We start from the raw sequence: 15,214 nt of genomic DNA, 5'->3' as shown, positions 1-15,214 counted from the left end.
ACCACCTTCCGTTTGGAAGCCCTGGATGCACGACGCCCTCCAGGCAGGGTAAGAAGTGGTCTGCAGGGTGCTGGGGGGGTGAAGGGTGCAGCCCATCCTTAAGCAGGAGGCCAGAAAGGGCACAAAGGATGGGGCAAGAAAGCCTCCACCCCGCCTGCAGCGCCCCGGTCAGCACAGCTGCCGTGGAGGAGTGAGCCCCAGAGCCAGACTAGTTAAAAAACAGGCTTTTATTCTGCATGTGCTACTCGGTCACAGCTTGGAGACACTGCTCTTGCCAAAGTTATTATGAAACAAATCAAGTCCCAGACTCAGGCCTTGCTCTTCCCCGCCCCCAAGAGACAACATTGTACAAAACTCTTATTTACAGAGAAAACAGTCAAAAATGGTGAATCCAAAACTCGTTCAGAAGGCAACAGTGGGGACATGCATGGCAGTGCACCCTCCCCCAGCCTTACCTCCCCCAGGCTGCTCCCAGGGCTGGTGGAACCCCACACCTCTCCCCACCGACTACTGAAAGGAACCCAGCAGCTTTCCATCAGGCCCAAGCTGTTTCCTTTACCAAAAAGATGGGAAGAACCCATCTGATCCTACAGAAGCTCAGCCCGATCCACCCCCAGGACAAGTCACCCTTGGCCTCCCTTGGCCTGAAGGGTGAATGACACTGAGGAGCTGATCCAGGGATCAGCTGAGGGGTCAGACCGCATCCTTCCTTGGGCAATTCCCAAGAGAGATTCTCTCTGGCTGGAACCCAGGATAGCACGAGCCTTCACGTAAGCAGTGGGATGTGTTGGGAGACCTACTATCTGATACTGGTATTTATCAGAGGAATCGCAATACTTTGAAACATAAACCAAGAGGAGCAAATCAGTATTTAGAAAAAGGGAAACAAAACACACATTCCTCCTTCCAACTGTGCTTGGAAGAGTGTCCATAGGAGCCCAGCAAGAAGCTTTGCTCCTGCCAGCTGCTGCTCAGAAAGCATAGCGTGTGCGGATGTCTTCCAGCTTCTTGGACACCTCGGGTGGGGTCCGGTCCAGCTCTTCGGCCACATTCTTCTGTTTGTTGGGCTCCATGGAGTTGAACTGCTCACACAGGTCCCCATCGATCACATTCTGGAGAAGCAAGGAGGAGAGCATTGAATCGACACAGCACAGAGGCACTGAACCCTGCCTAAAAGGGGAAAAATGGCAACAAACAGTTTGTTCCCAGGAGATTCTTAATCCCGTCCTGGAAACAAGAGCATGCTCAGTGACCTCATCTGCTGAATAGCAGCAGTTAGCATCAAACTAATTACTGGCCAGCCTGACTAATGAAGGAGAAACCCAGAAAGCCTTGGCTCAGCTGAAGAAACACACAAGGGAAGACGGATCTGATGGGTCAGTGAGCCTCAGCTAGCAGAGGGTGCAGACGCAGCACAGGCAAGGCTGGAGGCTGCACAAGGTGAGCAAAAAGCAAGCACCATCAGTACAGCGTCAGAGGTCTCAGAGCCCACAGAGTCTGCAAGCTCACCAAGCACAAGCACACCCTCTCTGCTTGGACAGAGAGCAGCAGTAGCTTCTATTACTGCCAGTCACTATTAGCAGGCTTTCCCACTGAGCAGCAACCTCGTGCAAGGCCTGTGAGGTTCCACATCCCACATCACACCTGGTGTGACCAGCTGAGCCCAGACACTCAGATTTACCTTCACTGGGAAGTAGTAGGAGCGGAAACTGAGATGGTCTCGCCCACAGAGAGGAGGATGTTCAGATCTTAAGTGCATTTCCACGTGCTGGAAGAAGTCGTGATCCTGAGGAGGTAAGGAGAGGTAAGAGAACAGCTTGTTACAAAGCAAATCAGCCAGCAGTGAGGCACTGCTGCAGTGGCTGAGCACTGCCCCTAACAACAGCTGAGATTGGTGGTTCTTATGCCCTCCCCAGTTCCATGCTGCACACACTTGCAGCAGTAACTACAGCAACTGTGGCACCTCGGCCAGGATCAGCCCCCAGGAACTGGGGCATGCAGCAGCCAGGCAGCACAGAGGTGCAGCTCTTGATGTGCACCGATTCAGGAGGCCAAGCAAACAGAGCAGAGAACACTATCTTTGTGACTGGAAGCATCAGTGCCTGATGAATAGGGCTGGTGGGCTACACGCTCCTGCACAAAGCAGCCTTTATGATCTCACTGATCATACCAAGTCCCCCCAGAGCTACTTTTCCAAAATACGAGCAGATTTACAGCAGCAGTGCTACAAGAAAAGCTCATTAACTCCTGCATTGGTTTTGAGAAGAGTTAAAAGCTCCTTCTCTTCTTCCTTGCATCAGAGCCTGCCACAGGCTTTCCTGCAGCCCTGGTTTTCACAGACTGCAGAGCCCTACAGTTCCCCCCAAGGGACGAAGCAAATTAACACACTGGTTGGGGACAGAAGCACAGTTCTGCAGCGTTAAGATGGAGCTTGCTTACCTCATGAGAAGTAAAAGGAACTAAGATTCCTATTCCCCCTGATAAGGTAGTATAGACAAGAGATTCAGAGCCTCCTGGGATCAGCGTGGTCTTCTGTAATGAAAGCACTGTCTCTCCCACGTGGTAATTCATAATCACTTCAGCCTGAAAGTAACCACAGAAGCGAGTGTTTTCTTCAGCTCATACAAAAGCATCAGGAGGCTTGATAGAGGAGAAGCAGAATGAATTCCGCCACCTGCTAGTTCTGAGACTGCTTTCTAAAGAGGAAGAGCCTTCCACCTGTGACCAGATGGCAGAGCTCAGCATGTGCTGAATAACCCTCTTGAGCTGGACAAACAGATGCATATAATGAGAGAAAGCAGGAAAAGAAAACGAGCACGCTGCTTCAATCAGACCTCACTCAACAGGCATCGCTCGTGGTTTCAGAAACAGAACTTGGCTCCCAGTGACAACTCATCACCCACTGCACAGTGAGATGTGTAGGAGCAGAACTGCAGAGGATTTCACAGGAAAGCAGCATGTTCTTTCCCCTCAATAACCACATGTACCCCGTGAAAGGTTACCTTCTGCGATGCTCCATTAAGCAGCCCCCTGTCCCAGAGAGCTTTGTTGCCAGTGGGATCCTCATCTACCTCATCATTGGTGTTGGGAGGCAACCTCACCTGTGTTGTAAGAGCAGGAAAAAGTCAAAAAGCTGCAGAGAAGCTGTACATTATCACCTCTGAAGAATCTTTTTGGTCATTTCATGCTTACTGCACCATTGATCTGCCTCCCCAACAAGGGCTTTAGTGTTAAAATATCTGTGTTGTCAAGACTGATGGCTCAAAAATGCAGACAGGAGCTCACGAGCAGTCTCTGCCTGGGGTCTGCAGGTCAGACTGGCAGGAGGCACAGTCACACAGCACTGCTTTGAAGGTGCACACCACTAGTGAAACAGTGGAAGAGTGTGAATTGAGAAAACCAAAGAGGACTGATTTGCACGCGTTGGCCAAATCCTGCAGGCGTAACGTCTGCCACTGGCTGAACTCTGCACTCCAAAGCACCCGAGCACACTGCAGAAGAAGATGAAAGTTCTGGCACAACGACCATCTATTCTTTCCTCCTCTGCTGAAAGCCAGCCAAGTGGGAAGTGTCAGCAATGACAAAGCCAGCTTTCATGAGGAAGTGTCAGAGAAAGCCAAATGCCAGTGCTGAGGGTTAGCCAGGGAAAGCATGATAACCTGATGAGAGTTCTCATGGGCTCCTTCATAGTCAGGAGTTTTGTTTCAAGGCCTTCAAGTCTGGGGACAACTCTAATGCAAGTTATCGAATACTTCAGAAATGCAATGCTGTTTAACTTGTTTACTTCAGCTGAATTGATAAACTGCAGCCATCCACTATGACCACACTAGTCACCCAGTAAAAAACAAGTGAATGGTACAGGGCGTTGTCTCGAGCTACGCACAGATTCTCATTCTTTTTAGACAAATCATGGGTGTTTTAAAGAAAAACACATCATGTCCAAAAAGCCCCAACTCCTTCAAGGCACACTCACCACACAGATGTTGCCAAACTTGTCTGCTCCAGCCACGGTGTCATAATCCAAGAGAGTTGCTGTGGTGACCCAGCGGGGATAAGTGTCATCAGCAAAGATGATGAGCTGGTTCTCGTTCCTTTTGTAGCGCACCCAGATGAAACTCTCCTGAACATCTGAAACTATCACTCTGTGCCCAATGGTTTGAATCCCACAGATGTAGTTGGCAATATGCTTTTGAGAGAGAGAAAGGGCAAAACTCGAGTGCTTCCAACAGGGAAGTGTAACCCAGTGAGGTGCCACTACCCACCCTAACTCCACCCTTCACCTGAAACAATATTTACTTCTGGGAACTACCTGGCTCCCTGTTTCCCATCATTCCCTCCAACATCATCCATCGCTTACGGTACACCACAGCCCCAAGTTAAAAACACTGACAAGAAAGAGCCCTTGCAACATAACATCCACTGCACAGCATTCACAGCCTGTTAAGTAACACCAGTATCCAGAACACAAGTGCTTCTGGCAAACCAGATGTCATCAGCACTGAGTGCTTCAGTGCTCCTCACTGCTCTCATCATGAAGGACCCAAGAATCACAGCATCACAGGATGGCTTGGGTTGGAAGGGACCTTAAAGATCACCTTGCTCCAACACCCTGCTGTGGACAGGGTTGCCAACCAACTACATCAGGCACTACATCAGGTAAGCTTCAACTTCTCATGCAAGCACATTTCTCATTTTAAGGAAAAAAGCAACAAAACCAAAGAAACAACTGAAAAAGCCATTCCACTACAAGTTCCCAGTATTCCTGTGAGCTTGCTGGAGTTCTGCTGTGCAGTAACGAGTAAATGGCACAGGCTCTGCAACCTGCATGAGAAGGAGGAGCAGGCAATTAGGAGTTAGAAAACCATGCTCTGATACTTCTTAAAGTACCATAATTGCTGATCAAGAAAGAAAGTCATTTTGGGGTCTTTAAGCCCAATAAAGATTTTAAGAGAAAAATCCCATTTCCAGGACTGAAGCAATCTTAACAGATGCTCATTTACGTCATCCAGCTTCTGCCCCCAGCCTGCTGACCACTTAACTTAAGAAAACATTCCCAGCAGTAGTTATTGTGTATCTGGTTGAGACCTCCCACATCTGCAGCAGATGGCCACTGCATCGCCAGTTCAGGCTTTTCTAACTCCCTACACATGTCCACTTAGGGCCTGCACTGAGCTGGTGCAGAAAGAAAAATGCAACGCTACAATCTGAAGGGTGAGAGGAAGACAGCAGCCCAGCCAGAGCTTCTAATACTGCTGTATATGAACACAGGCAGCACACTCCAGCAAGGCACAGGTGCAGCACTGAAGCCCAAGTGCACACATCTGGGCTGGAGCAGCAACTAAACCTTTGCTTCACTCATGCTGCATGGCAGCACTCACTCCAAGTCAGCTGCCATGGTGAAGAACAGAAGCCAGTACCTTGTTCTCACACTTCCGAAGCAGCTTCTTCTTGCCCAGGTCATACACACGCAGGAGCTTTCCAACTCCAATTAGGACTCTACCTTGGAAAGGAGCAATGGCTGCAGGAACCTCCTCCACGGGGGTCTAGAAAGAATTGGAAGAGGAAGACTGTGAGACGCCATTAACAGAGCTAATCTCACACCAAGCTTCACAAAAGATTCAAGCTAACGGCTCGCCTGAAGCTCGTTGGCCTGTGCCAAGGCTGTCCATGGCTAATCACAATCCTTTTCTACGGGTGGGGCAAAAGGTCAGTCCTCTGTAGGCCTTTCAACACCAGCACAAACCACGCGTGGTGCTAACAGAGCTCTGAGAAGTACAGACAGTGTGCTTCTGGCAGCGCACCTCAATGAAGTGTCAGACAGCTGTGTGAACCCCGCATGGGGCAGGCAGCAAAGGAAAATAAAGACCTCGTGGCCTCTGTTCTTTGTTTTGCTTTATCCCCAAAAGAAAGATTTTATACCTTGCCTAAATCCATTCAGATGCCTTTCGCAACAGAGGCATGACTCTAGCTCATCATCTGCCACAGCAGCTCTGAAGCTGTCACTGAATCAACTTCGGTGCACCCCACAGTTCCAGTAACTTAGGGCTGAAAAGTCTCCCACAAGTACTTCATTATCGGTCCAAAAGGATCAGCCACAGCAGAGAAAGTGAATGGGCAGAGCTTGGAGTGATCCCAGCTTGGCACAGCTGGTCAAGAGAAGTCACTTCACTCAGTCAGCTCTGTCACCTCCAGTGTGGGTGTTGACTGGCAGCAGAAAGGGCCCTGGGCCAGGACAGAACCCACTCACTGCACCAGCACTGTAGGAAGTGAAGGAAACCACAACATTCCATTCCATGTGCTCATCTGTTCATACCTCAACCATGCTGGAAGCACATGGGAAGAAGAACAGAATTTTGTTTAAACACAGTTCTGCTGAAACCTTTGATAAAGCTCCAGGGAACCTCCAAACCAAGTTGGTCACAGGCGATCAATGCTTCCTACACCAAACCAGAACAGCATCAGAGGAAAGATGACAGCTCCATGTGGCCAGCACAGGACGGAGCCTCAGCACCAGGGATCAAGTGATCCAAGTATGAACTGGCTTTGCAAACAAGTGCTCAGAGCAGCTCTTCTAACTCATATTCCAAAGTGGAAACAGCTGTTTCTTTCCCCTCATTAACAGAGTCATGAAAAATACTGCTCCTTTTTCATTTACCGGTTAGACAGTCAAGATACAGCTACTACAAAGAACTGTGACTTTTGGGAAATCTGTTCAGTTCTCAGCCCTGCAGAAGATGTCCCAGGTTATTTTGGGGAAGGCAGCTTATTTTCTTCCAGGCTGTTTCTGGTGTTTAGCATCTGCACGATCACCTTGATAAGATCTGAGTACTGCCACGTTACCATAGCATTCAAGATGAACTAACAGCTATTCCGACTCGGCCAATTCCAAAAGGCCTTTTCCCCCAATCTCACCTTGTGCAGAAACTCCAGCTTTTCACCACCATTCACCAGCTTGTAGGTGTAGACAAAGCCCCCAGCAACAGAGCGCGGGTTCAGAATCAAGTCTTTGGCAACTCCCACCAGCACATACCACTCCTCACCAGTGTTGGAGAAGCGGCACACAGCCACGCTGGGGATGAGAAGACACACCAGGAGATCAGTGTGACCACGACACAAACCAGTTCAGCACACAGACCATCCCCTGGCAGCACAGCTTGCACCTACCCAGGCACAGGTTCAGAAGCCCAGCCTTCCTGCACTAAAATGACTTTCAGAAATCATTTTTCCTCCCTGCAGTAATGTTTAAAGCAGGCACCTTCATTCTTCCACACTCCACAAGTAAGATGTGCTCCAACTGTCACACATGCCTAAATCATTACTTTTTTCTTTGCTAAGCAGAGTCCAACCAGTCAATGTGCAAAGCTCCACTCAGAGCTGTTTTTCAAAGAGTGTTCCTATTCAGACTATCCATATAACTTTCCCCATGTCCCACTGTTATTTCCTGCCTGGTGTCTAGCTCTGCCACGTTGGGAATCCCGGACAAAACAGGAAAGAGTCAACCTTTTGGGCTACAGTGGCTTAACTTCATCCCACTTGCTGAGGCACTTGTTATTCTTTAGTTATTGTGCTGGCCTGCCTCCACAGCTCCTCTAACATTTCCTTTCTATTAAGTCTATGCTCAGTTTATCCGAATGAGAAGGGGAAGTGAGAGAGAGCAACACATTGTCATGTTCCCAGATCTCTTATCTCTCACTCATATCCCAGTGTTGTTCTTTAAGTACAAATATTTGGAGAACTCTTAAGAGTCACATGCAGATGTGGATGAGGACAGATCAGGGCAGGATGGGAAAGGCAAGACAAAAGCTTGAAGCCATGTGGCATTCAATTCTGGGATTTAACCTGGCCTCCCAATAACATGCTGCATCTGGATTTCAACTCTCAGTAACAGCCGAGGAAAACAAGAAGATTAAAGAAAAACCACCACCACACACTGAAGACTCATTAACAGTACAAGTTTTCTTTTGCTGTGTCTGGCACTACTTCTTACCTGAAGGCAGCTTCGTTCTGCTCTAGCTGGACCAGATCTAATGTATTTCCCTGGATGGGGTTCATCACCCTGATAACAGAAGCCCACTGCCCATTCCCTGCCTTTGGAGCACCAAAGATGGATTCAGGAAGATTCTCGTTCAGAAAAGCTGCAGCCATCTCCGCAGCCAACTCTCTCTCATCTTCACCTGCAGCCTCCACCATTTCCTATGGCACATTAAAGGACAGGGGTGAAAAAACAGCTCATAGGATTTCCTTTCCAGACATGCCAACGCTCTGCTTTAAGTACAGGTATTCCAGAATATGGCTCGGGAAGAGATAAAAACCACAAAGCTTTCATCTGTCCTGTGCTTATTCCCCCAGTAAATCTCTGCAGTTCAGAGCACTGCACTGTCAGCTCTTTTCTGCCCAAGAGGCAGTTGTCTGGAGAGCTATTTCTCCAAAGCAAGAACTCTGGAAACAGCATTGAGCAAACTGAAGATAATAACCCACTGAAATCATTATCATGAAATCCAAACATCTTCAAACAGTCAGAGAAAACCCAGAGGATGGTGTTACACAAGCAGGACCAATCTTTGATAGGCAAGATTTTAAAGTCTGCTGTAACAACACCCAAAGAAAAGAACATCGGAAGAACTGCGTTCTTCTGAAATTCATGTGTTGAGGCAGATTTTCACCCATTTCAGTTCCTGCATTCAGAGCACGAAAGCCATCAGGCAATGGCAGCTGGGAACTAGTGAGCAACTGAGGATTTCCAACAATTTAAGTCACCTCTGGAGAACAGATCTGCATGCCTATCCCCCATCCCAATTACCTCAGCCATTTGTTGCTTCCTCTGTGCCTTGGTGGCCTCAGTGTAAGCATTGTGGTCCGTCTCAATGATAATCAGGTTGTTGCTCTCAGGGTGAATGACAAATTTTCGAGGCGTGTACTGCAATGGGAAGGCAACCTGGTTGAAGACTGCCCCCAGTTTCTCCAGTGCCAAAATCCTGGGGGACAGAGACGTGACAACCATTCAGCACAGTACAGAAGCAACCACCCAGAAGAAAAAGGCTAGAATTGAGCTTTAGGTCTGTGAAATTGGCTAGCACTGAAACCAGCAGTGCTGCCTTTCTTGGGCCAGGCAGCCACTAGCAAATTGCTCCAAGGAGAAGGGCAAGACTCGGGGCTTTAATGAGTGTGTGCAGGTGTGCTCTGCAGCAGGGATACTTGACTCCAGGGCCTTCCTTCACTGTCCCATGGTGCACTGTGAACACCTGTCCCTTTTGGGCATGCTTCTGTGATGCTGAAGCAAGTGTACCCCAAATGAACAATGTACACGTTAGGTGAACACAGCACCTGAACCTAAATGTGACAGTGACTTTGTCTGACATGTTACCAAGCACTCCTCAGAGACACTTCAGTTATAACAGTATGAAAAATGCTAGTACTGGCCAGTATTCTGTGCCTGCCAGCTGAAATGCCAGTTCTTCTGGCATTCCGTGACTAAAACCCACAAGTTTCTGCAGGAAGAATGACTCCTTCAAAAGCAATGAATGCTGAAATACTTCAGTGAGGACAGATATGAAAAAAGTGCCTGTTCAAATGCATAAAGCAAAGCTCTTGCATTTGTGTTCCCTCATTATTTTCATTTATCCTTTTTTTTTTATATCTATTTAAGCTGCAATTTAAAAAGCACAACAAATAAATCCCTGTCATGCCACTAGTTTCTTAGATCACATGCCCTATTTTCTGCAAAGTAGCCATTCACATCGCAGACTTTCCTAATACACAACGTGTTTACAGTGTTTAACAACCTCCCTCCCTAAGGATAAGATAACTTAGAAGTTACCTGGAGTACACTTGTTATTTCAGCAGGCTACAAAACACAAATCAGAGAGGTGCACCACACCATTTCTTCCTGACAGCCGTAAAACAATAACAAAAAACGCACCCTTCCCAATTCTTAGGTAAGTCACTTTATCTCTTTCTTACTTAATGGCTCACCCTCTTTCCTGCCTGGCAACCTGGCCCAGCAGTGCTGGTGCTCTCCATCACTCCTTACCTCAGTGTGTTTGTGGAGATGGCAACAATACCCTCTGGGCACTGCTCAGATGCAAAACCGGATGCAAACTCCAGAGTCTCATAAGACAGGGGAGTCAGGTGGAAACGGGACTGATAGGAGTAACTGAGCCAGGAACGACTTGACATGGCCAGCACCTGGGAAAGACACAGCACAGCAAGGTTCACTCTGTGCAATATGAATGGATGCACATGAGCAAACAGCGCAGCAACCAGATTCCTTCCCTCCTACAAAAAGGAAATTCTTGAGGCTGGACTCTATCCAGCTCATAGCACACCTTCAGAAATACTGCTTGCTTTCAAGGGAAAATTCCACCTGGAAATCGTGCACAAAGAGGAACTTTAAAGCACAACCAAGACAACGGACACAAACTTAGGTACAGTAAGAACTATTTATCTGTAAAAGCCAAGATCATTCTTTTCTTTTTTTTTTTTTTTTAACCTATCGAGGAAGGAGGTTTTATAAAACAAATTTATTGCTTCAGCACAATCTAAGGGCCGTAGCACTCTGCTGTAGAGTTTAAGAAAAATTTACATCAAATGTATCAGTAGCCTATTTTCAACCAATTAAGGGAAACAAAGCAAATGGACTTCCAATGCTTCAGGTTCATACATCTTTTCTAACTTAACTTCAATGCAACTTTACTTTCTGCTGGCAAAAGCTGGAACGATACTGAAACACTCCCAAGCTACTCCAAGACAAACATCAACTGGCCAGTAGCAATATTTTTCTCTCCCCATGCTGTCAGACAAGGAATTAAGGCTGATCTCAATGCAAAAAAAGCACTCAGCTGTTCTACAGGCATATATTCTCCTAGTGCTGCAAAGCATCTCATCTCCAACTTAGAGCTGGCAGGCTGGCAGCAAGAAGTCAGAGATTCATTCAGCTTACCAAACATTAAAGCAGAGCTCAATTTGCCAGCTCCAGTCCCCTGTGCTGTCAACATTTCTCAACCCTGAAGGTGTTATCCAAAGATGAGTCAAGCAGGGGGTGGCTGATCTCCCCAGTGTCACATCAGAACAGCTAATAAATGGCACTTCCGATGAAACATGTTCTCCCCTCTATGCCAAATCCTACAAATATTTTCCTTGAACCATGCACGATAACTTTGTTGACCCTGTCTAGAAAGGAGATGGCCATGAACTGCATCAAGTGGTCAAGAAGCACGGGGCTCCTACAGCCTGTTCATTGTAGCAGCCAAGGTGATTTTCTTTGCTGTCTCTCTGCCATAGAATCTGCGTAGAGCTTTCCAGATAAAGTGAAAATACAGGCTCCAGGTCAGATGACTCCTAATTCAGAGGAGGCAGGGCAGCACTACACATTACTTCCTCAGAAGTACGGGGAACACTAACAAGAATGAGGTTGTTTGTGAAAGAGCAATCTGCAAGGCAGGCGGCTCCATAATTAAGTCATTCTCCTTCCCACCCTTACCCAGAGCTGCGCCGTGAGGACGATTCCCCACCCTGCCCACCAATAAAGAAAAGCAGGATGCTGCACCTCCAAGTGCTGGCCTCACTCACCGCTTCTTGGCCTTGCATTCGGACTCGGAAGAGCTTCACAGGCCTTGAGCCCAGGTACCTGGTCCTGGTATCAGAAAGATCACCCGTAACCGGATCCAGGACAGTTCGCAGCAGCACACCATTCTTGACATCAGTAAATCAGAAAGTTAGATCATGATTACAGATAAGAAATACCTAAACACAGCCTTCATGCTACTCAAAACAGACGAGACAATTTCTGAAGAATGAGGTTCTTGTTTGCCGAGCTTCCAATATAATTTCCTCCTACAATTACTCTCTAAGTTGGCTCTTAACACTACAAACCATAGCTCCTGCGCACTCCCAGGGGGCAGAAAGGAATTAATTTTAAAAATATAAAATAAAAAAGGGAGACTGGTAAGTTTGGTACATCACAAAAGCTGCAAAAATACTCAAGGACTGACTCCATTTCCTAATCCCTATTGCTACAAAGCATCTATCCAAAAAAAAAAAAAACCAACCATGCCGCTTAAGCGTGCATTCTGACATGAAACTTGAGATTGCTCCGATTATTTTTACCACATGTTGAATTGTCAAAACAACATTTTTGGTTAAGGATCACAGAATCTGTGCTGTATGCAACGAAAACCATGCAGCAACAGATTTATTAGAGCAGAGCCTGTGGTTGAAGGCAATCACTCCTTTGATTCTCTGCCCTACAGGCAGTTACTGAAGAACTGGCCAACAACATCTCACCCAAAAATATTTAGAACTTGTCCTCTTTCTGGAGGAGAAAAACACTACCTTGTCCTACATGATGTCTGCGAGAATATTCTGTCTTTTGTCTAATGATCAGCCCAGGAATGTATGGGGAAACTTGCAGTTCTGCTAAATCACGTGGTGAATTCCCCAGTTACAGTTGTTAAGCATGTTGTAACAAGGAGAAAACAATTAGGCTTTGTGCTGCAGCACTGTACAATGACATGGCTACCTGAGCAATCTGTCTTTCCAACAAAAGCTCACCAAGGCACACCTGTCAGAGCTACCTCTCACCTGCAGTCCAATGTTCAGGTAGAGAAAGCCAATGGAGCCTCTCTCCCCCAGCTCATCCTGCTTCTCGGTGCCACCCATCTCCACGATACACAGCGACTCAGGCTGTGCAGGAAGGGCCTGCATACTCAGCGGCTGCAAGCAGTCCTGCGGGAGACAGAAACCTTCCTTACAGAAAGAAGGGCAAAAAAGGTCACAATAGATGCTGGCTGTATGGATTTTGGCAAGGAAGGGATGGTAACAATCCTGGGATCTGTGGAAGACAAGCTGCATCCTTTCAAACTGTCCTGGAATAGTTTGCTCAGGTTTCTCCATGCTAAATAACTGCAAAGTTTGCATGACTTCAGTCATCCCTTGAACACTGATCTGCTGCAGGCAGAGAAATGATAACACTGTTTTGCTGTTACTTGCTTGCAGAATGGGTTCACTTTTAGTAAAAGTAGAAACAGGGAGATAAGGGGAAAAAACCAAAAAGCAGAAAATGCTTTTATATCTTATCATCTAAACTCCCAGACATGAGTAAGACTAGATAAAACTAGGGAATCTGTTTCTGGTTAGGATCAAGGGCCACAGTTCCTCTCAGCTCTGCACAGGAGAAAAGCCATACAAGCTTTTCCTTCCTGGTCACCCACTTCAACATGGAAAGACAGCAAGCATAGCACAGCTCTGGAGCACTCTTCTGAACATTCCAAGTCAGAGGAAGAGGCAAAACCAGAATGGCTACTCACCGAAGGGTCGAGGGAAATAATCCTGACAGTGTTGTCCACCAGCCCGACAGCAAGGAACCGGGAGCGCTGCTCTCCAGGTGGAACATTGGCCAAACTCATGCAAACTACATCAGCCGACATCTCCTTTCTTTCAGTGTACTCATTCAGCTGTCCCGACTGAAAAAGAAAAACACAAGAGATTCATTAATTAGGTAACGGAGCAGACCAGCACCTAAATGTCTCTCCAAGCATCTTTTGTACACTTATTTTTATGACAGTGTTTTGGATTTTATTTATAGCCTTGTTTCAGCTACAGTTCAAATAACCAGAACAACAGCAGGGAAGTTTATGGCTTCCAACCTCAATTATGAACTTCAGAGGCTCTAATTAGCCATTATAAGTCATCTAACGCAAACACAGTCCAGATTTGATTGACTCATTCCAGAAGTACTCTTCACTACAAAATCCTTTTCTGCAGGTTTGATGGAGGATCAGTATCTGCCAGGCCCCATAATCTCTTGTGAACTCTTTCACAACATCAATGCACATACCGGGTCCATCTCAAAATATACCAGCTCTCCTCCAGTCAGTGCTATCACTACTTGTCTCTGGTTCACAGCACATTTCACAATTGTTTTCTTCCCTGGTGTCTTCCATTCGTTTACCCTCTTGTCTGCTCGGATGTGCCGGATGCCATCTGGGTACACCTGAAAGGAAAAAGGTCACATTCATTCCTGTATTTACCATCCCTTCCCAACTTCTACTTCGATTCTGACACAAAAGCCAAAAGCAAGCATCACTCTTGGCAGCACTGACCTATTAGCAATGCAACAGAATGAACTAGGACAAAGCCACTTGCCAGCTGGAAGCATTCTGTCTTTGAACTACAGTAAAGAACTACTGAGTGCATTCTGAGGGAGCTCAGAGCATTTTCAGCTGGTCCAGTTTAACTAACAGGATAGAAAAGGGCAAGATCAAGTGTCATCTTCTACTAATCCACACCTTTTGACATGACATGTACTACTGCAGAAAGCACAACCATGCAGCAAGCAGCCACTGGCAAACGTACATGGACATGCCAGAAGCAGCTTTCCATTACCTGTACCAAGGCATCATCTCCCAGAAGAGAGCAGGACAAGGTGGGCGTAGTACCCAGGAATCCAGAGTCAGTCACTTCTTCTACAGTCTCTCCAATAGACAGCACCAGTGTGGCGTTTACGAAGGACACAATGATATAGGCATCAAACTCATCTGGTCAAGTGAGACAGGGGGAAAAAAAAAAAAAAGGGCTGCTGATTAAACAAGTGCAAGGCCTCCCAACGAAATTAACAGTCTGGTGAACGTCTAGCAGCTGCTCTTCAGCAGAATTCCTGCGATAATTACATCTGCTGGCAATATTGTGCAAGTTCGTCCTAGGACACCCTGTGCAAAAGTCATCCGCTGCTCGACTCCAAACAACGCAAGACTGAGTCGGGGGAATCGAATGATGATACAGATACACAGTCAATTCATGATGATCTGGAATCTGGCAAGCAACCTCCTGCCTACTCTTTTTGGTTTTTTTTCCTTTCTTTCAAGGACAGCCCAGGGTCTAAAGCCTTTAAGACACTTGCCCCGCCTCACACAAGGAAATGAATCCAGATTTAACAGCCAGCAAAGTCGAATGAAACTCAACTGCAGTAAACCAAACAGATGGAATCTATTTGCAGAAACTACATCATGAATACTATGAACAGAAGTTTGCAAGACCACATCTCTCATTTGTACCCACATAATAAAAGGCTGAAGAGGAGCTCAAGGCTAGCCTGCTCTACCCTCACTCAGAAGTTCAACTAGCTTTCATTCACACAGCATCCATATGGATTCCCAGGATGAGAAGCAATTACATTTTTAAGACAGAGCAAGTGCTGACTTTCACTTCTACTGGAATA

At 46.8% G+C, this 15,214-nt stretch overlaps 1 protein-coding gene across 1 annotated transcript in view; it reads right to left on the bottom strand.

Moving 5' to 3' along the window:
* Positions 1-209: 209 nt before the first annotated feature.
* The window catches only part of SF3B3 (splicing factor 3b subunit 3), a 28,503-nt gene continuing 13,498 nt past the window's right edge, over positions 210-15,214 (bottom strand). The window contains exons 12-26 of the mRNA XM_031615439.2: positions 14,383-14,534; positions 13,835-13,990; positions 13,305-13,460; positions 12,580-12,723; positions 11,569-11,691; positions 10,031-10,185; positions 8,801-8,975; positions 7,988-8,193; positions 6,913-7,069; positions 5,418-5,543; positions 3,974-4,186; positions 3,003-3,101; positions 2,440-2,583; positions 1,682-1,786; positions 210-1,112 (exon numbers count right to left, since the gene is read on the bottom strand). Of these exons, the coding sequence (XP_031471299.1) occupies positions 972-1,112; positions 1,682-1,786; positions 2,440-2,583; positions 3,003-3,101; positions 3,974-4,186; positions 5,418-5,543; positions 6,913-7,069; positions 7,988-8,193; positions 8,801-8,975; positions 10,031-10,185; positions 11,569-11,691; positions 12,580-12,723; positions 13,305-13,460; positions 13,835-13,990; positions 14,383-14,534 (2,252 nt within the window). The 3' untranslated portion in view covers positions 210-971. The remainder of the gene's footprint in view (positions 1,113-1,681; positions 1,787-2,439; positions 2,584-3,002; positions 3,102-3,973; positions 4,187-5,417; positions 5,544-6,912; positions 7,070-7,987; positions 8,194-8,800; positions 8,976-10,030; positions 10,186-11,568; positions 11,692-12,579; positions 12,724-13,304; positions 13,461-13,834; positions 13,991-14,382; positions 14,535-15,214) is intronic.

The sequence above is a fragment of the Phasianus colchicus genome, chromosome 13 (genome assembly GCF_987193195.1).
Source record: "Phasianus colchicus chromosome 13, bPhaCol1.hap1.1, whole genome shotgun sequence".
NCBI lineage: Eukaryota > Metazoa > Chordata > Aves > Galliformes > Phasianidae > Phasianus > Phasianus colchicus.
The sequence above is the reverse complement of the archived record's forward strand: the minus strand, read 5'-3'. Positions and strand labels throughout refer to the sequence as shown.